This window comes from Wallemia ichthyophaga, assembly GCF_000400465.1.
Source record: "Wallemia ichthyophaga EXF-994 unplaced genomic scaffold scaffold6, whole genome shotgun sequence".
Classification (NCBI taxonomy): Eukaryota; Fungi; Basidiomycota; class Wallemiomycetes; order Wallemiales; family Wallemiaceae; genus Wallemia; species Wallemia ichthyophaga.
In genome coordinates this window covers 134,410-161,808 of record NW_008806279.1, presented here as the reverse complement: position 1 = coordinate 161,808, position 27,399 = coordinate 134,410, and the positions used below count along the sequence as shown (strand labels likewise).

The window sequence follows — 27,399 nt, the reverse complement described above, 5'->3', positions numbered from 1 at the left end:
ATACGTTGTGATGATATGATAAAGTTTAGGTTCAATGATTTCTAATTGAGTGGATATCTCTTGGAGTTGTGTGTTTAAATCCCGTATAAAGTTTGAATTGTTGATTAAATTGCCCAAATCACCATTAAATTCACTTAACAAGTCAATCTGTCTTAAGTTATAGTCTAAGGTGGGTATATCGCTATCGAATAAATTTATCAAGGTTAATTTATCTTGAGTTGAAATAGAATCATCTAAATCACCATTTAAAACACCTTTATAACTATCAAACGTATGAAGAAAGTTATCGACTAATTTTATTGATTTCACGGTGTTTATTATATTTTCTAATCGAATTTTGATATTTTCATTAGATTCACTACCAATTAAGCTCTCAATAAATCCAATTCTCAATTCCAAGTATTCCATCGTTAATCTTCAACTTCCATCTCCATGATTCGTCGACAAGCACGTCAAAGGAGAGAATTCATTTATAAGAAATCTTTAGAAGCTCAAGAGAAGGAATCTTATCAAAGAAAGCAGAAATTGAAATCTTCTCTGGCTTCTGGGAAGGTGCCCACGGAGTTACAAAACGATGCTCAAGGCTTAGGCTCTGAATTGCGATACGATGAATCTCAATCTGATCCAACTCAACTCCTCGACGATGAATACAATAAAGCTGGTACTTATGATCCCAAAATTCTCATCACAACTGCCAGAGACCCTTCCTCTAGGTTAACTACCTTCTCAAAGGAACTTAGACTGGTGTTCCCTAACTCTATACGCTTTAACAGAGGTAACTACGTCGTCAAAGAAATCGCAGACGCCTGCAGAGCCAACAACGTAACGGATTTGATCATTTTACACGAAACTAGAGGTAAACCTGATGCTTTACTCTTATCTCACTTTCCACATGGCCCAACTCTCACTTTCACCCTCTCAAACGTTCAACTTAGGCATGACCTTGCCGGTGCCTTGGATAGCACTGTCTCCGAGCAATTCCCTCATCTCATCTTTGAAAATTTCTCTTCCTCACTCGGTAACCGCGTGATGAACGCTCTCAAATTCCTCTTTCCCCCTCCAAAACCAGACGCTAAGCGTGTTATGACTTTCTACAATGACGCTGATTTCATCTCCTTCAGACACCACGTCTATGTAAAAACCTCTCACAAAGATGTTCAACTTGCTGAAGTTGGTCCGCGTTTCGAAATGAAGCCGTATGAAATAAAACAAGGCACTATTGAAAACGCTGCTGCTGATACTGAGTGGGTTCTACGTCCTTATCAGCGTACCGCGAGCAGGAGGAAGTTATTGTAATATTATTTATTTATCAATCTATCATTTATAGAAACTAGGTCAAATTTTCACGTATCCCCTTCTCCATCGTCAATGCCCAATACTCTCCTCGTATCGAGCACTCTCTGTGCCAATCGCGACAGGTTAGCATCAGCCACGACGACGCTTGGTGTGAAATCAACGGAGCAAGCGACGCGAATGACCACTGCGATTCTTCTAGCCTGTTCGTCATCCATGATGACCATATCGTCGTCATCTCTATCAACATCTGGTGTGTTTCTGCGGTATGAATGTATGGTGTTTTCCGGCAGATGGTGCCAGCTGCTCGCGGGCACGAGAGCGGGGTCACAGTTAAGTGCGAAAGCGACACAACGCGACAGGGTATTCCTAACGCTTTCAAAATCATCCCCGTCCGTTGGTTTGTCGACATACAATTCGAGAGGACCACAAGACGCCATCACATTGTGCTTGCCGGCATGGTGGTAGCGCAACTCGTACCGACCCACACTCCACGGGAGTGAATTCGAGCAGAAGGAAACCACTCCTCGCTGCCCTTCCTCTTCCTGCGTGGCTGTAGCTGCAGCTGCAGATGACTTACCGACATGCGACGTCGGTCTGTCGGGAATAGGACGTGCGCCGTCGAACTCTCCATCGTGGATCGGCTGCCATTTCCCACGTGAGGAAATACGTGTAACGAGATGATCTGTATTAGCCCCAACGCGATATATCTGAGGATTGGGATTCGTCAGCAAAGCAAGGACATCACCACTCGTATAAAACCTACACCTATCCAGTCCTTGCGCGAGTGGTTTGCAGGTGCTGTCCACTCCACTTCAATTGGCTCTCCCTGGTGGTCGTGTTCATGTCAGTGGTGTTGGCTTCACTCACCACACACACTCAACTTACAAGATGATACGAGGTAGGCTGGCGTGGCGATATGGAAGGTTTGAGACTGAGAGAGTATTTCGATACATCGTACGCCGATAGATCCTTGTCAACGCGCCTGTCAGATATCAGTCAATCTACTCTCCATCACACGTGTGCAAACCCACGTAATCACAAGCCGCTCGCGCGACTGATGCAGCAGCACGCGCGTATCCTGCACCATTTTGTCAACAGACGGCTTAGCGCTCTTGAGGAAATCCTCGACGACGTCCACTGTCTCTCCGTACACTCTGTGGACCTGGCCCTGTACGTCTTTAGCAACGCGGTCGAACCGATCGAGCGAATTCTGGTTGAAGAGGGAGGAGCTACTGCGACGTCTGCCGTCTTTCACTGCCTTTGTCAGAGTACGCGCGGCGCCACCTGTCGTACGCACTCCACTCCCGAACAGCTTCTTTGTATGTGGGTTTTCGACGCAAGACAAGAACCACCAGTGTAAAATATAGCTGAAAACAGCCAGCGCGAATGTCGTCGCTGATCCACTTATCAGGCTGATACCGAACAGGGCCGCTCCACCCATCGACCGCTCTGGATCATTCACGTAGCGGTATATGCCCGTATAATTGAGTCGCGAGGGAAACTCCTCGAGGAAGAAATTGCCGAAAAACCACCCAAAGTTGCCTAGTACCTCATGACTTTCGAGAGAGCACCACACTTGGAGGATTATCAATAGTATCCCAACAACATGCTTCAACAACTCAGTTCCGACTGTCCACTGTTGAGGCAGAGTGTACGTCTTGAGCGCGAGGCCGACAAAGGATACATAGACCATAATCAGCGAGAGATTGTATACGCGTTTCCAACTATCAAATGCACTCCGTTTCGCTTCGTTCGCATTGACATGCGCATAGTACTTGAGATAATGCTTGATTAGATACTTCTCTTCGCTCTGCGCTTTGAGCAAATATCCTAGGCCGACTGAGTGGAAAGTACGCCATGCGATTACGTGGCTTATGTGTAGTGTTAGACTCGTCCCGTAGCTAAAATTAGGCATGAATGAGCCTACGACTGCATAAGCCACGACGAGCGCTGTTGAAAAGTCATTCGATCTGAACACATCAAAGTTCTTGAATATAATCAAATCGCGGCTGAAGTATTTGTGTTCGAGGTCGTGTAAATTGTTGGGTGAGTGGGGGTATCCTTCTACCTTAGTTGCGGGAGTGGGCTTGTCGTCAAACTGAGTGACGCACTCGTCGACATCGGTATCAGTGTCAGTTGTAGCGTCTGTGGCAGCAGGTGTAGGAGGGATGTGTGCGTCGTGCTCAGCGTGCTCAGCGTGTACAGTGTCCTCTCTCAACGCAAATGGTACGCGCTCAGCCAGAGGTTTCCGCTCGCCGTAAGTGCGTTCGATATGTGGATTCTCGAACCAGAGAAGGAAGCCAAATTGGAGAGCATGTGCGAGTAGCGACACGCAAAGCACCTGATAGCTTCCCACAACCAGCGAAAGACCATAAAAGCCAGCATATCCAATTGAATACATGGGATGTGGCGCGAGCTCAAACACGCCATCAAACTTGAGTGATTGGATTTGTTGAAAAAACGTATCACCCCAATACCAAGCGTAATCATGAATAACACGATGAGCATCGATTTTGACCCATAGATTGAACAGTATCATAGTCCATCCAGCTGCCCAGCGCAGCACATGCCACAGTACGCCGTGTCCCGTCGGTAAACGACAATGAGCCCAAGCGAAGCAAACATACGCGACGAAATCAGACAACAAGATGATATCGACGGCGTGGCGGAAAAATATCCACGTGTTGAACTCTGGTGGACACTTATCGAAGCTGTAGCCTGGACCCATTTTAGTCTTTATTTGATTCTCCACCCAGTTTCGCATTGCCGGGCGCTTGTTTGCATCGAGAAAGCCGTGCTGCTTCACCCAGTTGACTATCCACTGCGAGCGCGACTGGCGTGAGAGCACCCAGCCCAGCCCGACATTGTACGATAAGCGCCAGAAGATAAAGACGTAGAGGTACACCACTCGGCTCGTACTCAGCGGCATCAATGCAAATCCAAGTACCTGGAGACCGAGAATAGCCAGTGTAAGAATATCTACGTGCGTCTTTGGGTATTTCGGGTGGAATAGCGACGAGATCACATCAGCCGTCGGAGGAACTGCGAACATGGTCCCATCGGGTGTTTTGCCTAGTATTTCCTCGCTGTGTGTGTGTGCGTCTGCGTTAATTGCGTTATCTGCATCTTCTTCCACTTCCACTTGCCCTCTCTGGCGCAGTGTGCTCTGTGTGCTCTTTATCCTCTCTTCTGGTTCCATTATCGCTCGTGGTGACAGCACAAGACGCAAACAAAAAAAGGTATAAAAAATATATCGAAAATATAATCGATTCTACTTCAATATATCACTAGGAAGCTCCGAGAAATCCACCTGGTTCTGCACCTGTCTTCCGGAAACTTGAAAACTGATGCGAAGCCGCAGGCGTATATGCTGTAGGGGCTGTGCCATGACACGCAACAGCTGCGTCTCTTCCCTCTCTGTTCCCACTGTCGTATTTGATATAGGCTGCATCTGCAGCTTCATAGACTTGGGCACAGCAGCCTGAAAATTTACTTTTTCGCATTCGACAAGTCCTGTCGCGCTAAAAGTAGCCATGATGTTCACAATGTTCCGCTTACTTTCGTCCGGTGAGGGTGTGAGAGTGATGAGCAGTCCATTTGCGTCGTAAGCTGTGTACGTCTTCACCTCCTCGCTAGCCTTCTCGCTCTCATCGCCATCTGGAGCAGCTTGTCCGAAAAGCCCCATTATGTCGGTCACCGATGACTTTTCCGACTTCTCTTGCGGGTGCACAAGTGTATTTGCACCAACACTCACACTCGAACTTGCACTCGCATCACCAAGTGACTCACCCGTACCAAATATATCAGCTAGCAGGTCATGCGCATTACCCCTAGCACCACCAGCAACCGCACTGCCACTACCATTACCGACACTCGGCGACTCGTCACCTAGTACATCCACGAGCGATGAATCCGTTATAGAACGTGTGTTGCCGACCGGCTTAGCTTCTGACGCTGTCCCACCCAAAATGGATGCACGAATCTCAGGTGGTGGCATCCGCTCCAACACCCCATCGACCAAATCAGGCATATCGAGAAGCTGTGTGAATTCTATTGAACGTTGCTGCAGTTCGAGCTCGGGTGATGTTTCATACGATGTTATTAGCCAGCGCAATTTATCTTGAGACTCGTTGAATGTCTTCCCAAATCGGATAGACAGCTTGGCTGCAGACACTAATACATACTGACGTATCACCGTGTTGGCATATGGTGAAGCGTTGATCGATTCGAGTAGTTCAACTATGTCGTTTTCTGTAACATGGACTGATTTCTTTTCACTCACTTGGATGATGTCATTCTCTGTCACTCGGTTCACTTGGTCGTCATCTTCGTAGCTGCCTGCGGATAAAAGCACATCGCCGTACTCTCCAATAGTCCACAATCCAGCCAAAGTAAGCGCTTCTTGAGAAACATCCTTTTGTAGTGCTGAAAATAGCTTTTGGACCGTATATGCTTGCAGTTCCGGCGTATGTGATACTAGTCTCACAAATGCAGAAAGTACTTCTTCACGAACATAGTTGCCAGCCTTGAACAGTAATAAGTCAGTGTTGCATTAATTAGACATATCAACTCACTACTTTGAGCATACGGAGAATGGTATCGATGTGCCAGCGCTTGTTGGGTGCGAAACGCTCAGCAGCGAAAGAAATCTGCGAGGTAAGTCCGTTCTTAAATTCATTATCTGAGACCTCCAAGAAGGAAAGCAATTCGCGTGTAAGCATTCTGACGTTGGATTGATTGATGAGCGCATAAGAGAGCTCAAGTGCACGTCTACGTATAGATACATCACCATCGCGTAAACAATCAATGATGATATTCCTGTGTCGCTGTACAGCTTGAGTATCCATCCTGACAACCTTGTTGAGGGTGTTGAGAGCAACATATCTAATGTTATTATCCTTGTTGCCGAGGAATTTACCGAGAATATTGATAGCCATCACTCTCAAACCAGATTCAGCTTCAATATCAAGAATACAGAGGACAGCTTCGTAGAGGATGGAGTTGCCCACGTTTTTGGTATTATCGGTATTGGTTGCAACTTGGGCGAGAATATCGTTCACTAACTCAGACGAGGCGACATCGTTGATGCAGAGTAAGCGAAGGAGCTGAAGAATCTTGATTTGTAAAAAGGGATCAGTGATTCCGGAGACATCATGCTCGGGACTGTAACCCTGGGTGATGAGAGTCTTGAGTTGTCTGATGAGCAATGGTATAGCCTTCTTGAGGTCAGATTGAGTGGAAGGTTGAGCGATAGCAATGTTCGTGATGAGAGTGACTGCACAGAGGAGAACGCCGTGGTTGCGATCGGTGAGGAGGGATTTGGCTGGGTTTAAGTAGTAGTAGTGTAACTCTGGGAGCTTCCTAACAGTACGCATCGCACAAAGGGCAGCTTTTTTACGTATGTAGGAGTTAGTAGAGGATAAAAGCTTCTCAACCTCTTGTGCTAAGTCTCTAGCCATTTCTTGTGAAGAAATGTTTGCAAAAGTAGCCAAAGCGAGACCAACGACGAACATATTGGAATGATTCATGTCATTCTTCAAGCTGTTTGTGACCAAAGTCAAGACCTCCTGAGATTCATCGAGAAGTAACATAATTCCCAAGTAACCAAGTCTCTTATCGATGAATTTCGACGAAGCAGCTAGTTTCAAGCACTCAATCTGACCGAAATGAGCGGGATAACCAAGCATATGAATGTAAATAAGTTTAGCGACGTTGGCGTGTCTCATAAAGTGATCTTCTTCCCTGAAAGCGGTACGTATAGCTGCGGATTCACGCTGAATGAGGGACCTCTCATCAGCCAGAGTTTTCTGTTGCCTTAGAGATTTAATCATAGATTTTAGATTAGAGAAGGACATGGTGGTCTGGGAGTGAGGGAAGTTAGAACGAGATGGACACAAACGTTGAGAATGGAAATTGGATCGATATCGAGCTTGGATGGGGAGTGTAATGAGCTCAAGAATAAATATGATGTTGGTGATGTGCATTGGGTGATATACAGCCACGACTAACATACGGGTATAGAGCTGCTTCAATAAATGGTTTGACAAGTACCTCGAGGAATATTCAAAGCAGAATATAAACACCAGTATGCAGACATATGATAAGGACTGTGGTGGCTTGTTCAAATTATACTCTCAGTGCTTGGAAGTAGGTAGTGCTATTGAATTTATCATTTGCTTACATTTTACTAAGAAATCTATAAATTCCAAGCCAAACTTGAAAGAATTGATTGATAATAACAAATTATAAGTGTTTCCTCTAGTCTGTTGTACTACCACCAATGTCTAATAGATTACCTTCAATTATTCAAGCAAACACTAGGATCTCAAGGTTTCTGAAATCTAAAAATGGATTCTGTAACGCTCTAAACTTCATTTCACAAACTCAGCTGGAACCCAACGACGAGACTTATTCTATTCTTCTAAAACTTTGTTACAACGATAGGCTGTTTAGCGAATCGAGTGCTTTGTTTAGTGAGATCAGTACTCCAAATATCGATCACTACAATCAATTGATTAGAGTTGGTTCCTTGTAATCCCCCTTAGCTTCTCTCTAACATTGATATCCTCAGACAGCCATAAGAACGCAACAAAATACCTCAACTATCTTCAGTTTACTCGGTAAAATGGAACAATCTGGTCACACTTCCTCTACAGCCATCCTAGACGAGCTCATCGCTTATAACACCCGCAGACGCTCTTTAGAAGGCTGTTTAAAGCTCTTACACTCTTTTTCCAATACCTCTCAGCCTTCTATCCAATCCATTACAAACGTCGTCTCTCTAGCTTCCCAATTAGCCTCCCCAAGGCTAGCCTTCGAAATCGCGATCGAATTCGAATCTTCCTCACCAAGATCTTTAACTGTGGATACTTGGCTCACCATTTTGAGATCCGCTGCTCACCACCACTACATGCCTGCAATTGAACACGCTTGGTCAATTGTTGTTGCTGAGAATGGTACTGCCGTCGACGAAGGCACTTGTATCCTTGTGTTAAACGCCTGCGCTAGAACTTCAAACCCTCAACTATCCACCTTAGTAATTGCATCTCTCAGGAACCAATTCATTCCCCTCCAAGAGCACCATTTAGCACCCGTAATAGAAGCCCATGCAAAAGCTGACAACATCAAAGAACCTTTCATCTTGCTAGGTGTTATGAGACAGAACAAAATCGCTCCGCAGCTAGAAACCGCTCAACCTATCCTCGATGTCATTTCAAAATCTGTAGATAGCGTCGACGATGCATACTACATGCTCCAAGACCTTCAGAAGGAGGGTGAAGCGATTGACATATCTGCACTCAACGTGATAATATCAGCATCTATCAAATTGGGTGATATACATCGTGCGCTGTCCACGTTCCAGGAAGTTGACACATTCAATCTCAAACCATCAACTGAAACTTACAACATACTGCTATCAGGCTGCATAGACACATCCAATAGAAGTCTCGGTGACAAGCTGCTCACATTGATGAAAAAACAAGGTATTCAACCCGATAAGAGGACATTCGAGAGGCTGATTGTCTTGTGTTTGACGCAGAGTACATACGAAGACGCCTTCTACTATCTCGAGGAGATGAAATCAGCGGGATACATTCCACCACAGTCTGTTTATGAGACGCTTATTCGTCGCTGCAAGAGTCTCGGTGACTCACGCTACAAAGTTGCTCTGGAGGAGTTGCGCGAGTGCCAGTACAAGCCTAGTAGATCCTTGATGACGTTTGTAAATTCGTAGTAATATTTATCTTTATTTGGCTATTTTTGTAATGCTGTGCACGTAATCCAAATCCCAAATCAGCCGTTGATTGACGATCCCATGTTTTTGCCTGAAAATCATTTACATAGAAGAGTGCGATATTAGTCGAGCTGCATACGCAGGCTTACAAAGGCATACTAGGACAACAGCTTGAGCGTGAACAGCACTCAGTGAGGACGTCTTGCATTCTCATCACGTGTCTGACCAGTGATTTACCCAGAAAAGAGACGCTTATCGTAGCATGTATCTACGTCGTCGCCATAGCCATTCTCTGGCACGTCCCTTTTCTTGTTAGTGGCTTGGTAATCTGAAGCCAACACGTCGATAGCAGCATCTAGTTTGAAATGACGCGTTGGTATTTCTATAAACCCTCTAACATCCCCCAGAGATGGATTATTTACCCATTCAAACTGCTCACCGTCGGATTCCACGAGTTCAGCCACGCCATTGCTGGTAAACTTACGGGAGCTAAGATTGAGAGTATAAAGCTGGATCCCCATGGAAAGTATCAGCTTGTTTGGGTGGGATAATTACTCACATTCCTACAGAAGGCGGTGAAACACGTATGAGAGGCGGTTGGTCATTCATTTCACTCCCGGCTGGCTATCTGGGTAGTAGCTTGAGTACGTGCAGCCTTAGTCTTCCTATAATGCACCACCCCTAATTCTCAACAGTCGGCGCCATTTTAATTGCCGTCGGGTTTGACTCGTTTGCTTCAAAGATCGCCTGTTTTGTTATAGCGGCGTGTTTCTTAGTCTGTATTTATTGGGCTCGCAGAGTGAGTGCCTTCACTGACTCTACTCGTTGGAACATGTTTAATGACGTCATAGGACTGGTTGTGTGAGTCCTTATCTTTGACTTGACTTTTTTCTTCAACCTCACACCACGCAGGCTATGTCCTACTTATTGTCTTTGCGGCACTCCTTATCGCCTTTTGGTTCATTGAGTTGGTTGATATGCTCATCATTTGACTTGCTAACGGATCAACTAACCAGGCACGCAATATATCTCGTGAGCACGCGTTGAAGTGAAAACGACTGAGAGGTACTAACAAAGTGTACAGCGCTACTTCATCTTGTTTGTTGGTGTGATGAGCTGTCTAGTGAGTACATAGCACGACTCCATAGCTGTCTAACAAGTCCCTCTCAAGTATTCCATTTGGGATATCATAGACGATACCCTGATAAGAAAGGTGCCCAGCTCGGATGCCGTTCAGATGTCCTATGCCTTTCACTGTATACCTTCCAGAGGTTGGGGTGTACTCTGGCTTCTGCAGAGTGTAGGATTCTTCGCTTGTGGTGTTATAGTCGGCATCGTAGCCTTTAAATATCAAGATCAGAGGTGAGAGTGTGTCACCTGTAATCACACTCCTAATGCAACCCAACAGAGCTCGCGCGGATATCATTTTAGCGACCTAGATGGGTCTTGTAACGTAGAATGTAACTTAGCTTGTAACGTAGCTTGTGACACAGCTTGTAATGTGGTAGAATAATTTATTTAGACTTTTCTAGTAAAAGTGTGCATGTGTATGTATTGCGATAGACAAAGAAATGGGTACTGGGAATGCGACACGAATAGAAGTAAATAAACTCAAATGCTATTGTTATTGTTATTGACATTGTTATTATCATGCTTATATTGTTTGTAATGCACATTCTGATGTCTAGTAACTTGATCAGGCCTAGCGAAACGTTTATCGCAGCTCGGGTGAGGGCATTCAAAAGGTCTATCACCAGTATGTGTGCGAAGATGTTTCTTAAGATTAGAAGATTCAGAGAAGGCTTTATCGCAAAAAGTGCATTTGAACGGCCGTTCGTTGGTATGAGTGCGTTTATGAATGGTCAGTGCGCCTGCAATAGCGAATGCTTTTCCACAACCTTGGTAATCGCACACGTAGGGTTTTTCTCTAGGCGTGTATTATCAGTTATTGTCATTTTCTTTGTCAACACAAGACGCAAATACACACTCACCTCGTATGCTTTCGCATGTGCTGCTGCAGCGTCGCAGCCTCGCTAAAGAAGCGGTGGCAGACTGGACACTCGAACGGTCGATGACCAGTGTGGGATTGGAGATGACGCATTATTTTCTGTCTGCTGGAAAAGACTCGTCCGCGTGTACTGCTACTACTACTCCCGCTCCCACTCCCACTCTTTTCGCAGCCTCTCCACATACAGGAATACTCCGCCTTGCCAGACCCAACATGCTCGGTAGAGAGGTGGGTCATGAGTTCCTCCGTCGACCCAAACTCGACGTCGTGCTGCTTGCAATTGAGCCAGTCGCACCTGTACGGTGGGCCAGCGATAGTGCATGTGTTTGGACGTGGGTATGGATGGTGATGGTAGTGCGGTGTGTGGTAGTGGTGATGGTGGTGTGGTTTGGGTGGGTGAGGCGGGTGTATTGGGCGTGCCTTTTCTGTTTCTGTCTTCATATTCGTGTTCATATTCGTGTTCATACTCGCGTGCGTAGCTGCGGGACATATCGACGGCGGGTGAAGATGCGGGAAGGCTGTCGCGTGAAGATGGTGAGCATATGGATTTAGATCAGGATAGTCGTGATGTGCAATTGCGATAGAAAGGTTATCGGAATTTTGCAGGGTATGCAAGTTGTTTTGGGTTTGTTGTGTGCCTTGGGTGCCTTGTGCACCCTGCCCAGCTCCTGACAACGCCAGTGGATCGTCAGCCACCTGCAAATGGTCCTGCAGGACGTGTCGGAGAATTGAATGCGCGTCTGGCTGCGTGTTAGTTGACGTAGACGGTGGACAAACATTGCAGTCTGTTCCACCCCATTTACAGTCCAAATTTACGAAATTGAGGTGTGAATTGTGCACATGCTCAATTAGGTCATTCATGCTATCGTAGTGAGCATTACAGCCTGCCCATTCGCATTTTATGAGTGGTGGTATAGTGCTTGTTGAATTTGGAATAGAACAACTAACATGACCATTATTGTGAAAATCAAAGTCATTGCAGCAGTTTTCCAGCTGTTTTCATTCAGCGATATACTCCAAGACAAAACATAGAACTCACAAAAGACTGAAACTGCTCTTCAGATTCACAAACTGGCTCTATACAATCATCGTCATCGCATACGACATCGACTTTGTGCATTTCATCGTCACAGTATTCTGAGCTGCAATCTGATCGACCGTCTTCTTCTTTATCTTCTTTGCCAGCCCCTTCTGATAAAGCATTCATTATTGAAAACGCCAATCCTTCATCATATGCTGGAAGCTCCGTTGAGATTTCTTCCGACAATCCATTCATTGCAATTTTTGCTCAATTTTGCTTGTCGTCGTCTCTCACAACCGGAGAGGTCGTCTTGATTGCATCATAAAAGATATTGGCTGCAGATTTTTATGTCATGTGGTGTTAGGTGGATATTCTACTCGAATTTACTCTCTATGTGTTTTATATTCATATATACATTACTGCTCTTTAATTGGGTCAAATTTTCATCAGGTTTAAGTCATCAAGTAAACAAGTAACCAACTAATAATGCATCAAGTCATCGTCACAACTTCCTCTGCAGCTGTTGGATGAATAGCTACAGTATTATCGAAATCCTTCTTTGTTGCACCCATCTTGATAGCTACTGCAAATCCTTGCAACATTTCATCACTGCCTTGTCCTACAAGGTGCAAACCAACAACCTTTTCTTCCTTGCCGACGACAATCAACTTGAAAGCACTTGGCTCCTTCTCCTCTTGAGGGAACATTGAGTAGTACATGGAAGTGAACTTGGACGTGTACACCTTCACACTATCACCAAACTGCTTTCTGGCATCATCCTCACTCAAACCGACCGATCCAGCTGGAGGATGTGAGAAGATGACAGATGGGATGTTTTCATAGTTGAGGTGATCATCCTTGAGCTCAGCAGGTCCATATAGTCTATTACCGAGTCTTCTACCAGCGGCCAAAGCGACTGGTGTCAATTCAGCTTTTCCTTGTACATCACCCAAAGCGAAAACGTTCTTCGAGTAAGTGTTCTCATCTAATTGGACAGACTGGTACTTGTTAACGAGAATGTTGTTCTTTGAATCAGTCTGTGCGCCTGCAACTTTAGCTCCAGCTTTGTCAGTTTCAGGTTCTCTGCCAACTGCCCAGAGCAGACAGTCAACTTCTAGTGGGTTTGTGGAGCTGTCCGTGTGGACCAACAAACCACTACTTGTCTTCTCTATGCTCTTAACATTTGTGTGCTTGACTAAGTTGATTCCTTGGCGCTGAGACTCACTCGTCACAGTATCCTGGATAATAGAGTCGAAATTCCTCAACACCTTATCTTGTCTTATGAGAAGGGAGGTTTCAGAGCCGAGGGAGTTAAGCACGCCGGCCAATTCAACGGCAATGTAGCCAGCACCGACAACAGCGACTCTGCGTGGCTGATGTTCTAATTCGAAGAAGCCATCTGAGGTGATACCGAGGTGTGCACCTGGAATTTCGTAAGGGATGCGAGGGTGACCACCAACAGCAATGACGACATTCTTTGTTGGAATTTCGTAAGAGCTGCCGTCGTCCTTTTTAACAGAAACTGATGTGCCTTGGTGGTTGTTGATAGCACCCCAACCATGATGATACTCCACGCCGTCCTTTTCAACATTTCTATCATAAATGCCGTTTAAGCGATGAATATAAGCGTCGCGTTTTTGCTTAAAATCAGACCAAGCGAATCTGGGTTTGTGGGGAGTGTATGATTCAGAAACGTCCTGAGCCAGTTCGTAGTAGCGGGAGTGGTTCACATGGTGTGCTAGATCTGCAGCGTGCCACATAATCTTCTTTGGAACGCAGCCAACGTTGACGCATGTGCCACCAAGTTTTGGTTGAGCTTCGATGATTGCAGCCTTAGCGCCATATTGAGCTGAGCGTCTGGCAGCGCCCAAGCCACCAGAGCCACCGCCGATAACGACGATATCATAAATTCCAGGACTTGGTTTGTTGATCGGTGGCATTTGAGGGATCGACGATGAGTGGAATCTTCTCTGATGGGAGTTAGAGGTGAAGAGGGATTTAAGATATTAAAACCTACAGCCACACGTGTGAAAGACATTTTATAAAATAATTTTATATTACCGTTGATCGTTACTCCCAACAGCCATGCCAGCCAACGAATCATTGAAACCTTGGATAGAGAAATATAGACCACGCACTATCAATGACGTAGCTGCACAGGATCATACAATACGAGTTCTTAACAAACAACTCAACAACGCTAATTTACCACATATGTTATTCTATGGTCCACCTGGTACTGGTAAAACATCCACTATTCTCGCTTTATCCAGGCAATTATTTGGGTGGGGATTGGTTGTTTTAATTTTATACACCCACTCACCCCCAATTGAAGCCAGGATCTCGTAAATAGTCGCGTACTCGAGTTAAACGCGTCTGATGAGCGTGGTATTAGCGTTGTTCGCGATAAAATTAAAAACTTTGCAAAACAAGCACCAAAGGCTTCTTCTTCATCCAATACTCCTTCTTACAAGATTATTATACTCGATGAAGCTGATTCTATGACTCAAGATGCTCAATCTGCTTTGAGGCGTACAATGGAAACTTATTCCAAGTCGACTAGATTCTGCTTAGTCTGTAATTACGTTACTAGGTGGGAAAAAAGCATTTTAATGCTTTCTAGGCTTAAATCCCTTTAGAATCATCGAACCTGTCGCTTCTCGTTGTTCAAAATTCCGCTTTAAGCCACTTGACGATACTGATACCAAAGCTAGACTCGAATTTATCGCTAAAGAGGAGCATATTGATTATGAGGATGGTGTAATTGATGCACTCATAAGCACAACCCATGGCGACCTCAGACAGGCTATCACATACCTTCAATCAGCTACACGCTTACATCAAGCAACATCGACAAAAATAATTCCAGATACGATTACTGAAATTGCCGGTACTATACCTCAACACATAATTGATAACATAGTGTCTGTTTGTTCGAACAAAAAGAATTTTAAGGAGGTACAGAGCACACTCAAGCAAATCCATTTGAATGGTTATGCTTCAGCTCAGATACTTGCACAGCTCCATGACAAAGTTATAGACAGTTCTAGTATAGCTGACTCCTCAAAAGCTAAATCAGTGTTAGCCATCGCAGAAGCAGACAAAGCGCTAACCGATGGAGCAGATGATGAGCTTCAAATGCTCAACCTCGCAATGAAACTGCAAAAAGCATTTAACCGTGTCAACTGAAACACTATGTAATTTATATCAAATCAAGTAGACTTGTTAACAATTAAAACTGGATTGCGTGATTGTTTAAGTATATAAGTTGAACATGCACCTGGTATACCTCCACCACCTTCATCGCGTCTTCTTCTACCTACGACAATCAAATCAACGGCGTGATGATCAGCTATTCTACAAATAGCTATTTTAGCATCAGCGTGGTTAATAACTAGAAGAGTGGTAGTGATCTGTGTCGTTTGTGAGTGAAAATTGTTCAAAAATGTTTCAAAATAGACAAACATGGAGGTTAGAGTGGAGGATATCATTTGAAATAGCCCGTAGATTATCTAAGACGTGGTCACGAATTTGCTTTAATTGAATAAGATTAGATTCGTGTGTTTGTTGATCATCTGCTGGCATTTCCAATATGTGAGCGATGAACAAATGATCACCATTCCTGAGAATCTTATTCTTCAAGTAGTTCAGCGTATGAATAGCCTCCTCAGTGCCATTAAATGCTAACAAAATCTTTCTTGAAGGCGTCGAAAGAAAACCTGCACTTGGGAACTTCTCAACAATTGGTGATAACGAGGATGCATCATTTGAAACAGCTGCTGCATTCAAGGCAGAATGAAAATCGATAGATGATTGCCTTCTTCTGTGTGTCATGACTGCATAGGTTGTAGAGATATCACGCGTATATATGATGCGTGAGAAGTTGTATGAAAATTTTCTATATAGATGGAAAGGGAATTGAGAGGTTCAAAAGAACCTTCATGATTCAAATGATATTTATTACCTATTTAACCACTCAAATTAAAGAATAAAGATTCTGACGTAATCACGAAGCACCATCGTGTCGTGCCAAACCATCATCCTTTCAGCGACCAACAAGTATTTTGAATAAGAAAAAAGAAAATGTCGAATCCACTGGATGAATTTGAGCGATTCAGTTATAACGCCGGTGAAGACGATCTAAAGCCTGATTTCCAGCTAATTGAAGATCCCATTTGGTCATTTAGAGAGAAAGATAAGCAAGATAACGATAACGATAAGGAAAAAGGAAATTTATTGGATAATTTGGATAAATCACCTTTAAATCAATCACAAGATCCACAACAACATCATTTATCCAACTTATTCAGCCAGAATTGGAATAATCTACAAACAGTTTCACCACAGCAAGTAAGCCTTGATTGGACACCAACTCAATCTACTTCAGATTTTCCTCAGACTTCAATTAAGACATCTAGTCCTGCAACTGCTGCTTTAGCCAACTTTAATGAGAATAAGGGGGAAAATACGGGAAATGTGGAATATCTCCAACCTTTGTTTAAGCCAAAAGTTGATTCTGCTGTCGATAGACCCCATTTATCAGCTTTCAACTCTTCTTCTAGCGATAGCGATGAAGAAACTAGCTTCAACTCTGTTCAGCAGCCCACGCAACTCACACAACCAAAACAACCAACACAGCCATCCCCTCCTTCTCCATCTTCAAACACACACAAACGTCCACATGCTGAAACACATTCACATCCACATACTCACTCATACTCTCAATCTAAACCACATTCAAGACGGCAATCAACCGCTCATACTGAACAAAATATTCAATCTCAATCCCAAGACGTCGACAAATACACACCTCCATCTTCACCTGGCTATGAATCTTCAGAAGATGAATACGACGACAGCTACGGAGCACAACCTACAAGACAGAGACGAAGGCAAAGCAGCACAAGTAAAACACAAAGAAATCAAAAAATAGCTCTCGATCAGATTGACACAAAACACATACCATATGCTTTTGAATTGACTGATGATAGTCTCGTTAGATGCACCTACTCCTCCCCAGTACCTCCTCATAAAAAGTGTAAAACTTCCTTCCAGCGTCCTTACGATTTAGCCAGGCATGTAGAGACCATTCACTCAAGAGACGAGGCTCAGTTGGTGAGAAGTGGTAAAATCTCTCCTGCTCAAATCACCATACCTGGTCTAGCCAAAGATCTCGAAGAGGCTGAAAAAGATCCGAAAAAGGCTGAGAAATTGGTCGCTGTGCAGGTTTACAAATGCGATGGCGAAGAGGGTTGCGGTTATGTGTTTTCGAGGAAGGATGCGCTTATACGACACAAAAGGATAAGAGGTCATGGTGTACCTAAGCAAAGCTAACAATTGTTTCAAGTTCATAGCATCATTACATTATTTCATGCATTGGGTTTTCTATAGATTTACTTAATCGACCTACTTCTTCAGCCCGGTTGCTATGAAAAAGGGAATCCTACTCAAACCACCAGTCTCTTCATAGTCTAGCAAAAATGCCGGCCTACACGAATAATCTATCAGACCAGCTTTGGTGATAGCCGACTGCACTTTTTGTGATGATATCGCGTGTCGGTGAGGATGAGTGTTGGGTGAAGGCTTATCGATGTGCTCTCCAGTGAAGGTGGAGTTGAGAACAGCTGAATCTGAGAAAGGCTGATTACTGTAGTCTACGATAAGCAACTCTCCGTCGCTGTTTAGGTGTTGAGATAGAGTGTTTATCACTCCATCGACATCGTTGAGTTTGTGAAGAAGTTGTGTGCACTGTCGTATACCTTATAAACATCTATACCCACCAACAAACACAAAGCAGACTCACCACAATTACGTCAAACTTACTGTCAGGAGGAATACAAGTATGTGCTTCCAACTTGTCAGACGATATGCCTCTGTCTCTAAATTTGCGATTGAAGGCGTTAACTAAATCGGAGTTGCTGTCCACGCCTGAGAAGAAGGGAAAAGGAAGAAAGAAGAGAGGGATCAGCAACAACACCAACACAACACGCTATCACTCCACCCACCGGTGATAGATCGACTGTTGAATTGCAGCGATTCACTCACAATTCCATCCCCACAGCCATAATCAAGAACACTGATATCGTCACCCATAACGAAATGGTCAGATCTGGCTAGAAACGCTTGACTGGCCATGGATTGAGCGTGTATCTCAAGCAATTCATCAATAGAGATGGGTATATCCATATTCATCTGCATACTCATCGCTAATGGCACCGCTGATGAGAATTTCCTTATTGATGTGCGGATGAAGGTGGGAAGCATGGCTAGCTCATAACCAAATAATAGACACATTCAAATGATTCAATCTGTGCTTATTTTCAACCAACAAGGAAAACCACGGCTTGTAAAGAATTTTAACAAAACTCTAAACAACTCTCAACTTGTGAATCAATCATTTAAGCTCGTCCAAGATAGGAACCAGGCTTGTAACTTTGTAAGCCTCGGTGATTATACGCTAGTTTATAGAAATTACGCTACTCTCTTCTTTTGCTTGGTGATCGATTCAAATGAATCAAATCTTGGTATACTCGACTTGATTCAGGTTATGGTTGAGGCGTTGGATAGGTTGTTTGAGTCAGTCTGCGAACTAGACCTTGTTTTTCATTTCGATCAGGTCCACTTTATTGTTGATGAAATTATTCAAGGTGGTCTTGTCATCGAAACCAACGTGAATCAGATTGTGAACAATGGTATGATACATTGCACTAAACTCTTTCACTTTCTCACACGCCACAGTCAACGAACAAACTCTGAGACGCAAGAAAAGTCAAGAAGCTCCTCTGATACCCAACTCTAGCTGGTTTAGTAGACTCAAAAAGACATGACCCAAAATATAAATATATTATTACAAAGCATACGTTGTTTCTCTTATTTTTATTTTTTCGCGTCTGCGATCGCCTCAACTACCGTGTGAGTATGGTTTGAAGACGGTCTAATTGCGCAACTATCCAACGACTGCAACCACTTATCGCTAACATAATCACTCCGTCTTGCTCTCTGATCTGCAGACTCTGAATCTGGTTTGGACAATTCACCATACAAATCCAAACCTTCTGTCGCGTCAAGAATTTCTTCACCTCCTCTCAGTAGCTCATTCAGCGTCGATCTTCTCTTTGGCTCGGGACAGATCATCCTCTGCAGGCAATCCCTAGCTTCGCGTGGCAGCAGTTTGAACATGGAATCTGAACTACCATTGACATAAGTCGTCTGTGAAGCTGTCCTGTCCTTGATCGATGGTCTCTTTGGTATCGATTTTGGTTGCACTTCATTTACTCTGCCCATATTCGATATCGTCATCGAGCGCACCTGTGCAGCAGAGCGAAGATCGTCAACCTTACTCTCTTTAGGCGAAGCAGGTAGACTTGTTGGTTCTTGGCATGGCTTAGGGAATATTCTATCGCTGAGATCTTTGTCTCTCTCATCTGCGGCATCAGCAGTGCTGCAGCCGCTAATGTTATACTCCTCAAACGTTTTCTGTAGCTCTGTCCACTCTGGTTTGTCATCCAGGTTAGGTGACTTTACTCCACTCTCCTCATCCTCAACAACTGGACAGCATAATTCTGGATGTGTTTTGAGGAATAGAGCGTAAGATTGATCTGATGTTTCGTCAGGTATCTTCCAAGGGAATCTTCTCAAAAGCATGCAAATGAATATGATACCAATTGACCAAATATCAGCTAATCTTGGATCATACTCGTTCTTGTGTTCCCGCTTAGCTTTTTCTGTAGATGAATAGAGAACTTCAGGTGCTAGGTAAGGATCAGATCCAACTACTCCGGTAGCTTTCACTGTCCGTTTTCCAGGATACTTGAATACCGTAGCTGTACCGAAATCGATGAGTTTGACGGTAGAGTTATCGGTCAAGACGCAGTTATCCAATTTCAAATCTCTGTGTGCCAGGCCCATATTGTGAAGATAATCGACGCCGTCGACTATCTGTTTGAACACGCAGTATATCTCGCCTCTTGACATTTTGCCTGACATGACAACGCTGAATAAATCGTATGGAGCATATTCCATGATCTCGTAATAGTGACCACGTTCAGAAATAATATCGACTGTTTCGATTATGTTTCTGTGCTTGAGGGTGACCCCAACGCAAAACTCTGCGGTGACTTTCTTTACGTATTCCTTTTGACTTTCGCCGTTTCTGCGCTGTCTAAACTCCTTTACAGCGTATACGGATGATGAGTTGAGCCGATTGGACCGAGTTGAAGAAGAGCGGGACAGAGAGTGCGACAAGGAGCGAGACTTTTTGGCAATCAGCCTAACGGTGCCACCTGCACCTGTGCCAAGAGTTTTGACCCATTTGCCGTACTTTCTGTTCAAATGTGCGTGTTCCTCACCCAAATTGCATGAATCATCGGTATCATAGCTGTGTAGGGAAGAGGAGGATGCAGGAGAACGAGGAGAAGGGGTATTCGAGTGCAGACGCCTCTTCCAACCGTGAATCGGGTGTAATTTGGACTTTTTGTCAAACTGGCGAATGATAGGCTTATCGAATATGAACCTGGAGGGAGTAGAACGCGCGTGCTGCGATTTGGCCTGTTAGAAAGGTTTATATGTGAATAAACAGCCACCCACCCTCTGATCCTCATCTGTGGATTCATCAGCGCTGGCAGACGTGAGCGAAGGCGTGTTCTGTGTGTATATCTCCAGCGCTGCTCTCATTTTTATTTTTCAGTGATGATCGTTTACTCCAAACGCTTATAAATCGATCGCTTCAAAAACACCCGGTCATCCCCTCACCGCTTTCCGCCAGTCGGCCCCCTGGATTTCGCACGAAAGTAAAAATAACAAAGCTGTGAAAATATTCTTACAAATAATACGTGCCTCTTTATGTAACCTGTCCATATACCATTTCAGCTCGCAAAGTTTTCCGAATGCGCGTAGAGCGTCGTGGGCATACAACTATCCTGAGCAGCGATCTGCAGCTCCATCTCTGCCACCTTATTCATCACCTTCCAATTAAACAGCTTCGGCCCGCAAACTTTTTACTCGTTAGTAATATTCGATATCTCATTCAGGTACGCACCACTCAGGCCCAGGGTGGTGCCTGCCGAATGTCTCGCAGCTTCATTGAGCAACTTTTCCAGATCCGGCCTCCCCGTTGTTATCTCATAAACCTTCTTCTCTGTTATAGAGGATGAGCTGTCGGTGGATGCCAATGAAGTGATAGATGATGACGTCGCCGGCTCAGTCTTGTCCCCACTCAAAAAGATGCGAACTCTTACATTGTCGTAGCTCGCCAGCCGCGATAATGCTCTGAATGTCGCGTCAAACCATTCCAGCGATTCTGGGGTAGTGATGACATGTCAGATGTGTGTGCCTGGAAATGACCCACTCACTCTTGCTCCTTATACTCCATACGAGCGTTATATGCTCACAGATGGTGGCTCGTGTTTCCATGCGCTGCACAAGATCTAGCAGGAGTGGCATGTTGCATGTTATACCAGTACCCCCCGACAACAGCAAGACATTCCTATAACCATCTAGCGGCACCGCCCCGCCATAGCTCCCGTCGACAAAGCATGGTATGTACGTATTGCCCTGCTGAGCGCGCTCGTGCAGTATCTTGGTCACGCCTTTCTTGGCACGAGCTAGTAGCTGTATGACCGAGTGCTCCGAGTCAGTCGATGGGATGCTGGTTATAGTGAACGGATGCGACTGGAGCGGCTTCAGGAAGGGGAATCGGATGTATATGTGTTGGCCTGGACTCCACCGTATTTTGGTCTTGATCGATAGACGCGTCATGCCCTCGGTGAGATTCTCCAACTGCGCGTGCGACGTCGACAGCTTGTTCGAATAGATTGTTATTACCAGCCTCCCGAACCAGCTGTACAGCACCAGTGCGACAGTCGCGAAGAGATAGTTCCACGCGTCCATGTATGTCACGTTCACATGAGGGAACAAGTTGGCCAGGAAGGCGATTGTAGTGACAATGTGCTGGAACACGAAAAACTCGTAGCTTATCCGCCGGAATATCCTGAGGGTGCTGATGTTGATCCATACGAGAAATACGATAAGAACCGTGCCTGATTCAAAGTGGGCGTTGTTGTCCCATGCGTATTGCAGTGCAGTCCGTCCAGCTGCGTTCCCACCTGTTCTGTAGCCTTCGAAATAGGGCGCCAGAAGCATCGGTACGCCGTGTACCAGGCTTATGAAAAGCAGCAGCCTCGATCCGTACTGGTGGTACGTCTGAAGCTTCTCGTGCGATATACCCGTTGCTAGCGAGATGGGATTGACTCGGCTACCGAGTGTGAATATGAACGGCACTAGCGCCATCGCTAGTGATCCTGCTCGTGTCGCCAGTGGTGGTTTTTCTGCGAGGAAATTGTCTGTGTAATATGGAAGCGTCGCCAGTGGCCACACAGCGAGCCATATGAAAAGGAGAATGATTCCTACGAGAGGAATAGTGTGTGGTAGGTACCATTTGTGGATTTTAATCTGGTGGTACTTTCCTGCTCTGCAGACAGCTGCTATTTGTCGTAAGAATGACGGTATCTGCTTCTTTCTCTGGCTGTTGGTGGTGTGAGGAGGGTTGAGAGTTTATAATCTCAGCCTACGGATGCTTAGCCAGGTAGTACTTGGTCTGCTGCAGTATTACAACAAACAACACCAATCCAAGCAGCGCCAACCCAACAACCAGTCCGTATATGGGCTTTTGAGGGTCGTTAGAATGGCTCATGATCATCTTACAATCAACCCACAGCTGCATCCTGGTGAGACAAATCTTTGTAGTTGCATCTCCATCCTTTGCAGCAATAATTGACAATACAAACTTCTCCCCGTTTATTTATAGCCATCAGAGTGATTAAAGAGGTACGACGATCTGCTCTCCCGTTCAGCCACAGTCCTCATACTTCTGTTGAGATATGCGACGCGGTATGGCATGTACCGATTCCGATTCCGATTCCGCTTCCTGGTTTGAGATATGATATGGGATGAACTATTTACAATTGAGATATTTAATTCTAGAATTCAACACACCCATGTTCAAGCATATCTGTCTTGATTTTTGATTGATAATGAGTGGTGTATACAATGTCCAAAAATAAAGCAAAAAAAAAAAATCACGTCTACAATTCAAACGATTCAGAATGAGCGAAAAGACTTCTTGGAAGTTCACTCTCTCCAGCAGCGATTTTCAGCTCGATTGCAGCACAAGTATTCATGACGCTAAAGTTCATGATAGATGGACCACACACCACAACAGCGAGATCCACTCCTTGTGCAGCTTTTGTAGACTCTTTCACGATATCTTTCACATCCGGCCTGCCTTTGGCGAAGTTGTACAGTTGCTCATCATAAGCGACGGGTTCATTCGAATATCTGGACTCGCTCTTCTCGACCGCCACAGTCTCCGCTGGATTGGAACCTGTGACGTGGATGACAAGATTGACGTTGCTGAAAGTGCTGTGTGTTGACAAAGACTTGAAGGTGTCGTTAAACCACTCCATCGATCCGATAGATCTAATAGTCCAAACGAAGTCTATGTGTTCTACCAGCGTCTCGCCTTTTTCCATCTTGCGCACGAGATCGAGCAGTATTCCGACCGTGGCGTTGATACCAGTGCCTCCTGAGATCAGGGTAACATGCTTGTAATTGTCGATTGGATTAGACAAGCCACCGTATGGTCCATCAATTAAACAGTAGGTGGAGGATACACCGTTTTTGGCTTTATCATGGATATCTTTCGTAATACCACCCTTGCCTCTGATGAGCAGCTGCATGACATTAGTGTTGCTATGAACATCAACGTTAGGGACAGAGGCAATGGTAAAGGGGTGTGACTGGAAACATTTCATCGTCGGGAATCTAAGATATACGCTCTGTGCGGGTGTCCATCGAACCGGCGTGACGATCCTTACGCGAGTTATACCCTCTGGAAGAGGCTCCAGTGTTGCTCTGTTGAGCTTGAATTCATTGGCCCAGAGCGTCCACAAAACTCGCCCGAACCAAGACCAGATCATCGTTCCAACAGCGACAAAACAGTAGTACCAAGCGCTTAAGAGGGATACCTGCACGTGAATGAGCATCCAAACTAGGAAGAAGAGAGTAGAGATGACGTGCTGAATGACAAAGAATTCGTATGAAAATCTTCTGAAGTATCCCATGCTGGAGATAATAATCCAGACCAATGCAACGAGTGGTGGTATACCGTTCCAGAATTGTTCTGTTTGGTCATAGTAGTACTGCAAGAAGTATCGTGCAGTCTCACGACTGCCATCATATTCCAGTCCTTGTTGGTAAGGGGCCACAATGAATGGAATAGTGTGCACGATTGACATGAACAGTATAAAACGTGCACCATATTGATGGTATACTTGCAGACGCTCGTGCGAGATGCCAGTAAGGAACGTGACAGGATTGACGCGAGACCCGAGAGCGAATACGAGAGGAACGAGGGCGGTGGCAATGTAGCCTGCGCGTACGCCTAATGGGGGCGACCTATGAAATTTTTGTTAGTTGGTTTCATTGGTAATGTTTTCGAATTACCCATATTCCATACCCGGTCGATAATAAGGAAACGTCACGAAAGTCCAAATTGTGATCCAAGTGAACATAAACGTAACGAGAATTAGTGGAAAGCTGTAGGGTAAAAAGTAAGACCTGATTTTAAAGCGGTGGTAGTGTAGCGCGCGAGCCAGTGCTGCCATCTTGACAAAACAACCATAGGGGCCACCCCAGCCGCTTTTCATGACGCGTCTAGAGGAGAGAGAGACGTGCTTGATAGCTTGAATAATTATCACAACGATGAGTATCGCGGTGAAACACATGGCTACTGCTAATGCCCATTTTGGCTGCATTTGGTTTTGATTAATATGTCGATTGAATGGCTCGGAGCGTCTCGCTCACAGCATCATACCAGCTATCACGGTCTGCTGTTGCAGATTTCCTTTCGTCGCTGCTAGGGCAATAGGACACAAAGGGTTTTACGCAAACTGCCATATAGCTTTTTGCGAGATGGCTGATCTGAAGAAAGTTCGCGGCCTACTCAAATTTAATATAAGGGTCATGAAAATTACTTTGCAGCGTTCTATTGTTTCAAGTTCCAGACAATGTCTCAGTCAGATTGCGTGCCCATCAGATCGTCTAGTTTGTCAGATTTGATGTACATAGCACCTTTGAGTGCGCATAAAGTGTGCAACGCACCAGTATCCACACAATTCCCAAACGTGTGCGACGTATAACGGATAATCAGAGTAAGAGCCAAAGTCTGTGATATCTTCACCAATACCAACGAAATATACACCAAAGAGATGCCGAAGATGAGCTATTTTTAAAAGCCTATTTTCTACGACCTTAGTCTTTCTACTTCTTTATTACGCATCACTGCTGGCATTCGCGAACCGAGATTCTCAGGATTGGGGGTGTGGAAATGGGTGAGCGGTTTTTTTAAAATGCCAAAAGAGGCAGGTGAGAGATATTTTAACTATTTATTATAAGAAGCTATGCAAGTGCAGCTTGAGCTTTGTGTACAAGATCGTCAACCGCTTTGGAGTGTGCAATAGTCGCCTCGTCCATCATTTTGTCGATTGTGCGCAAATCTCCGGACGCTTTGCCATCTTTTTGCTTGCTTATTGTCTTTTGCAAGGCTTGCCTGCGTAGCCTCAAGGCGATGCGAGCGTTCTCAGCTATTCCTGCTGCCTCCTTGGCCAATTTACTTTTTGTGTCGGCTGCAGGTCTGTTGGGTAAGTAATCAGTTTGCGTGTGATGTGTAGTGGCGACTCACTTGGGCACCGGACATTTGAGGACGTTTTCGGCAATCTTTTGAGGTGTGAGACCTAGATTAGCAGCGAATATGGCCTTTTCTACGTCCCTGATCATCTTTTGGGTTGTAAGTAATGGCTGGCAGAATATAGCAGCCTATAGCAGCCCATATCAACCCACAGAAGAATCGAACACCGACACTAGCAAACTACTGCCATCCTTGACGGATACAGAAGCTACCGACTGCAAATTAAACATTTCTTTATCAATTTCAACACGAACAGAGTCGAGGAGATCAGGGGTGACTCTTCCGACCCTATTAACCAGTATTTCGAGATCCTTTTTACACTTGGCTGTGATATCGTTCTGCTTCGAGGTGAAGTCATTGAAACTGAGATCGAAGGAACCCTCAGCTTCCTCCTGCTGGTGGGTGGTTTCTACTTTAGCCTCCTCCCAGTCTCGTGACTTGTCTTGTTTCTTCCCTTTAGTTGGGAGTACGACGGTGGAATCTGCCCTGACGGCGTCATTCTTTGTAGATTTCGCAGCTGAGGTCTTTACGGCTTTCTTTTTGAGGAGAGTGGAAGCTGTGGAGAAAGAGCGTGCATGTGTGCTACGTGCAGCTCTAAAACATCCCAAAATCAAGCTCATCAGTGTTTTTGAATAAAAGTACAAATCTATGTAGATTTTAAGAAATTCTTTGCTTTTATGTCTATTTTATGCTGTTTATTGATCTTTTTGCGTTCTTCCGCGGGATTGAAGGTCTGATCGCCTGGGGCAGTGGCATCTTTAGGTTCAAGTACAGTCCACAGCCAATCAGGATACGCTTCGTCTTCCTTGGCGACCTTTTCGACGTCATCCTTGAGTATCTGTAATCCAGGCAGTGGTGTGCCCGCAACGCAGCTTGATTTCTGTGTGTCGACTGGGGCATCTGTGTGAGTTTGAGTACACTACACCAATACACGCCACTCACAGCAAGCTCTGCTAGTGGAAAATAGCCGCCTTCCAAGTAAATTTCTAATCATTTTCAATTTAACCCTAATGATGGTTTTATTTGAAGTTTTGAAGTATCACCGACTTCTTCTTGTCCATCAACAGCCATGTTCTCCACAAGTGTAAACTTAGGCGGGCTAGTTAGGTGAGTTGGTGTGTACGCACCCACACCACGCTCACAGCTAGCCCAGGAAAATTCCATGGAGGTTGTCATCCACTAGGAAATTTAGAGTCAGGGAGAGACTGAGGGATGTCGATGAAAACATTCAAGCTATTAAAGACTCTGGCGTGCAGTTCAGGCAGCTCGACGTAGCTAGTGGTCTTCCCTCTGAGTCTAGCATGCCTCCTCGTGACAAGTACTTTACATTCAACAAGAACTCCCCCACTTATCGTAAAGGTGTTCATAAGGTGCCCAAGTGGACTAGACTCACTCAGCGCACTAATCCAACTGGTTTCTAGTTTATCCATTGTGAGTGAAATTTTTCACTCCACCCACCACAGCACGTATGTGAGGATGTTAATACACGGATGTAAAACCAAGAGCGCAAAACCCCATGTGGACCACCCGTAAACTGTTGCCTTCCGTCTGAACTACTTGCGTTGCTGTGGTTGAAGGAGGTATATGGCGGCATT

The 27,399-nt window shown here is 44.9% G+C and overlaps 17 protein-coding genes across 17 annotated transcripts; 6 read left to right on the top strand and 11 right to left on the bottom strand.

The window, feature by feature from the left end:
• Nucleotides 1–432: 432 nt before the first annotated feature.
• Nucleotides 433–1,296, top strand: J056_003908 (U3 small nucleolar ribonucleoprotein IMP4; the record flags this gene model as incomplete). The annotated part of the gene is made up of 1 exon (XM_009269117.1): nt 433–1,296. The coding sequence occupies one exon, from the start codon at nt 433–435 to the stop codon at nt 1,294–1,296; it is 864 nt and encodes a 287-aa protein (XP_009267392.1).
• Nucleotides 1,297–1,343: 47 nt separating this feature from the next.
• Nucleotides 1,344–4,495, bottom strand: J056_003907 (Phosphatidylethanolamine N-methyltransferase; the record flags this gene model as incomplete). The annotated part of the gene is made up of 4 exons (XM_009269116.1): nt 1,344–2,003; nt 2,060–2,122; nt 2,182–2,278; nt 2,328–4,495. 4 exons carry the CDS (start codon nt 4,493–4,495, stop codon nt 1,344–1,346), a joined length of 2,988 nt encoding a protein of 995 aa, XP_009267391.1.
• Nucleotides 4,496–4,567: 72 nt separating this feature from the next.
• J056_003906 (AP-1 complex subunit gamma-1) lies at nt 4,568–7,151 on the bottom strand (the record flags this gene model as incomplete). The annotated part of the gene is made up of 2 exons (XM_009269115.1): nt 4,568–5,821; nt 5,871–7,151. 2 exons carry the CDS (start codon nt 7,149–7,151, stop codon nt 4,568–4,570), a joined length of 2,535 nt encoding a protein of 844 aa, XP_009267390.1.
• A 770-nt stretch (nt 7,152–7,921) lies between these two features.
• Nucleotides 7,922–10,470, top strand: J056_003905 (uncharacterized protein; the record flags this gene model as incomplete). Its single annotated transcript, XM_009269114.1, has 10 exons — nt 7,922–9,019; nt 9,439–9,532; nt 9,601–9,675; nt 9,727–9,830; nt 9,883–9,892; nt 9,944–9,998; nt 10,048–10,063; nt 10,116–10,154; nt 10,203–10,393; nt 10,440–10,470. 10 exons carry the CDS (start codon nt 7,922–7,924, stop codon nt 10,468–10,470), a joined length of 1,713 nt encoding a protein of 570 aa, XP_009267389.1.
• A 172-nt stretch (nt 10,471–10,642) lies between these two features.
• Nucleotides 10,643–12,315, bottom strand: J056_003904 (Zinc-responsive transcriptional regulator ZAP1; the record flags this gene model as incomplete). Its single annotated transcript, XM_009269113.1, has 3 exons — nt 10,643–10,958; nt 11,023–12,032; nt 12,079–12,315. 3 exons carry the CDS (start codon nt 12,313–12,315, stop codon nt 10,643–10,645), a joined length of 1,563 nt encoding a protein of 520 aa, XP_009267388.1.
• A 35-nt stretch (nt 12,316–12,350) lies between these two features.
• On the bottom strand, nt 12,351–14,098 carry J056_003903 (Glutathione reductase; the record flags this gene model as incomplete). The annotated part of the gene is made up of 3 exons (XM_009269112.1): nt 12,351–12,395; nt 12,567–14,030; nt 14,078–14,098. The coding sequence occupies 3 exons, from the start codon at nt 14,096–14,098 to the stop codon at nt 12,351–12,353; spliced, it is 1,530 nt and encodes a 509-aa protein (XP_009267387.1).
• Nucleotides 14,099–14,145: 47 nt separating this feature from the next.
• Nucleotides 14,146–15,249, top strand: J056_003902 (Replication factor C subunit 2; the record flags this gene model as incomplete). The annotated part of the gene is made up of 3 exons (XM_009269111.1): nt 14,146–14,345; nt 14,396–14,653; nt 14,700–15,249. 3 exons carry the CDS (start codon nt 14,146–14,148, stop codon nt 15,247–15,249), a joined length of 1,008 nt encoding a protein of 335 aa, XP_009267386.1.
• Nucleotides 15,250–15,272: 23 nt separating this feature from the next.
• Nucleotides 15,273–15,894, bottom strand: J056_003901 (uncharacterized protein; the record flags this gene model as incomplete). Its single annotated transcript, XM_009269110.1, has 2 exons — nt 15,273–15,473; nt 15,526–15,894. The coding sequence occupies 2 exons, from the start codon at nt 15,892–15,894 to the stop codon at nt 15,273–15,275; spliced, it is 570 nt and encodes a 189-aa protein (XP_009267385.1).
• A 249-nt stretch (nt 15,895–16,143) lies between these two features.
• On the top strand, nt 16,144–17,394 carry J056_003900 (uncharacterized protein; the record flags this gene model as incomplete). Its single annotated transcript, XM_009269109.1, has 1 exon — nt 16,144–17,394. The coding sequence occupies one exon, from the start codon at nt 16,144–16,146 to the stop codon at nt 17,392–17,394; it is 1,251 nt and encodes a 416-aa protein (XP_009267384.1).
• A 72-nt stretch (nt 17,395–17,466) lies between these two features.
• J056_003899 (uncharacterized protein) lies at nt 17,467–18,324 on the bottom strand (the record flags this gene model as incomplete). The annotated part of the gene is made up of 3 exons (XM_009269108.1): nt 17,467–17,808; nt 17,864–17,988; nt 18,066–18,324. The coding sequence occupies 3 exons, from the start codon at nt 18,322–18,324 to the stop codon at nt 17,467–17,469; spliced, it is 726 nt and encodes a 241-aa protein (XP_009267383.1).
• Nucleotides 18,325–18,607: 283 nt separating this feature from the next.
• J056_003898 (AP-3 complex subunit sigma) lies at nt 18,608–18,887 on the top strand (the record flags this gene model as incomplete). Its single annotated transcript, XM_009269107.1, has 2 exons — nt 18,608–18,752; nt 18,799–18,887. The coding sequence occupies 2 exons, from the start codon at nt 18,608–18,610 to the stop codon at nt 18,885–18,887; spliced, it is 234 nt and encodes a 77-aa protein (XP_009267382.1).
• A 49-nt stretch (nt 18,888–18,936) lies between these two features.
• J056_003897 (Serine/threonine-protein kinase oca2) lies at nt 18,937–20,733 on the bottom strand (the record flags this gene model as incomplete). The annotated part of the gene is made up of 2 exons (XM_009269106.1): nt 18,937–20,595; nt 20,647–20,733. 2 exons carry the CDS (start codon nt 20,731–20,733, stop codon nt 18,937–18,939), a joined length of 1,746 nt encoding a protein of 581 aa, XP_009267381.1.
• Nucleotides 20,734–20,924: 191 nt separating this feature from the next.
• On the bottom strand, nt 20,925–22,750 carry J056_003896 (Ferric/cupric reductase transmembrane component 7; the record flags this gene model as incomplete). Its single annotated transcript, XM_009269105.1, has 4 exons — nt 20,925–21,052; nt 21,098–21,358; nt 21,411–22,582; nt 22,629–22,750. The coding sequence occupies 4 exons, from the start codon at nt 22,748–22,750 to the stop codon at nt 20,925–20,927; spliced, it is 1,683 nt and encodes a 560-aa protein (XP_009267380.1).
• A 391-nt stretch (nt 22,751–23,141) lies between these two features.
• Nucleotides 23,142–24,872, bottom strand: J056_003895 (Ferric/cupric reductase transmembrane component 7; the record flags this gene model as incomplete). The annotated part of the gene is made up of 2 exons (XM_009269104.1): nt 23,142–24,513; nt 24,562–24,872. The coding sequence occupies 2 exons, from the start codon at nt 24,870–24,872 to the stop codon at nt 23,142–23,144; spliced, it is 1,683 nt and encodes a 560-aa protein (XP_009267379.1).
• Nucleotides 24,873–25,515: 643 nt separating this feature from the next.
• On the bottom strand, nt 25,516–26,424 carry J056_003894 (Ribosome-recycling factor; the record flags this gene model as incomplete). The annotated part of the gene is made up of 3 exons (XM_009269103.1): nt 25,516–25,750; nt 25,799–25,893; nt 25,957–26,424. The coding sequence occupies 3 exons, from the start codon at nt 26,422–26,424 to the stop codon at nt 25,516–25,518; spliced, it is 798 nt and encodes a 265-aa protein (XP_009267378.1).
• Nucleotides 26,425–26,450: 26 nt separating this feature from the next.
• On the bottom strand, nt 26,451–26,798 carry J056_003893 (uncharacterized protein; the record flags this gene model as incomplete). The annotated part of the gene is made up of 2 exons (XM_009269102.1): nt 26,451–26,695; nt 26,747–26,798. The coding sequence occupies 2 exons, from the start codon at nt 26,796–26,798 to the stop codon at nt 26,451–26,453; spliced, it is 297 nt and encodes a 98-aa protein (XP_009267377.1).
• Nucleotides 26,799–26,873: 75 nt separating this feature from the next.
• On the top strand, nt 26,874–27,278 carry J056_003892 (uncharacterized protein; the record flags this gene model as incomplete). The annotated part of the gene is made up of 3 exons (XM_009269101.1): nt 26,874–26,911; nt 26,958–27,217; nt 27,268–27,278. The coding sequence occupies 3 exons, from the start codon at nt 26,874–26,876 to the stop codon at nt 27,276–27,278; spliced, it is 309 nt and encodes a 102-aa protein (XP_009267376.1).
• Between the last annotated feature and the right edge of the window lie 121 nt (nt 27,279–27,399).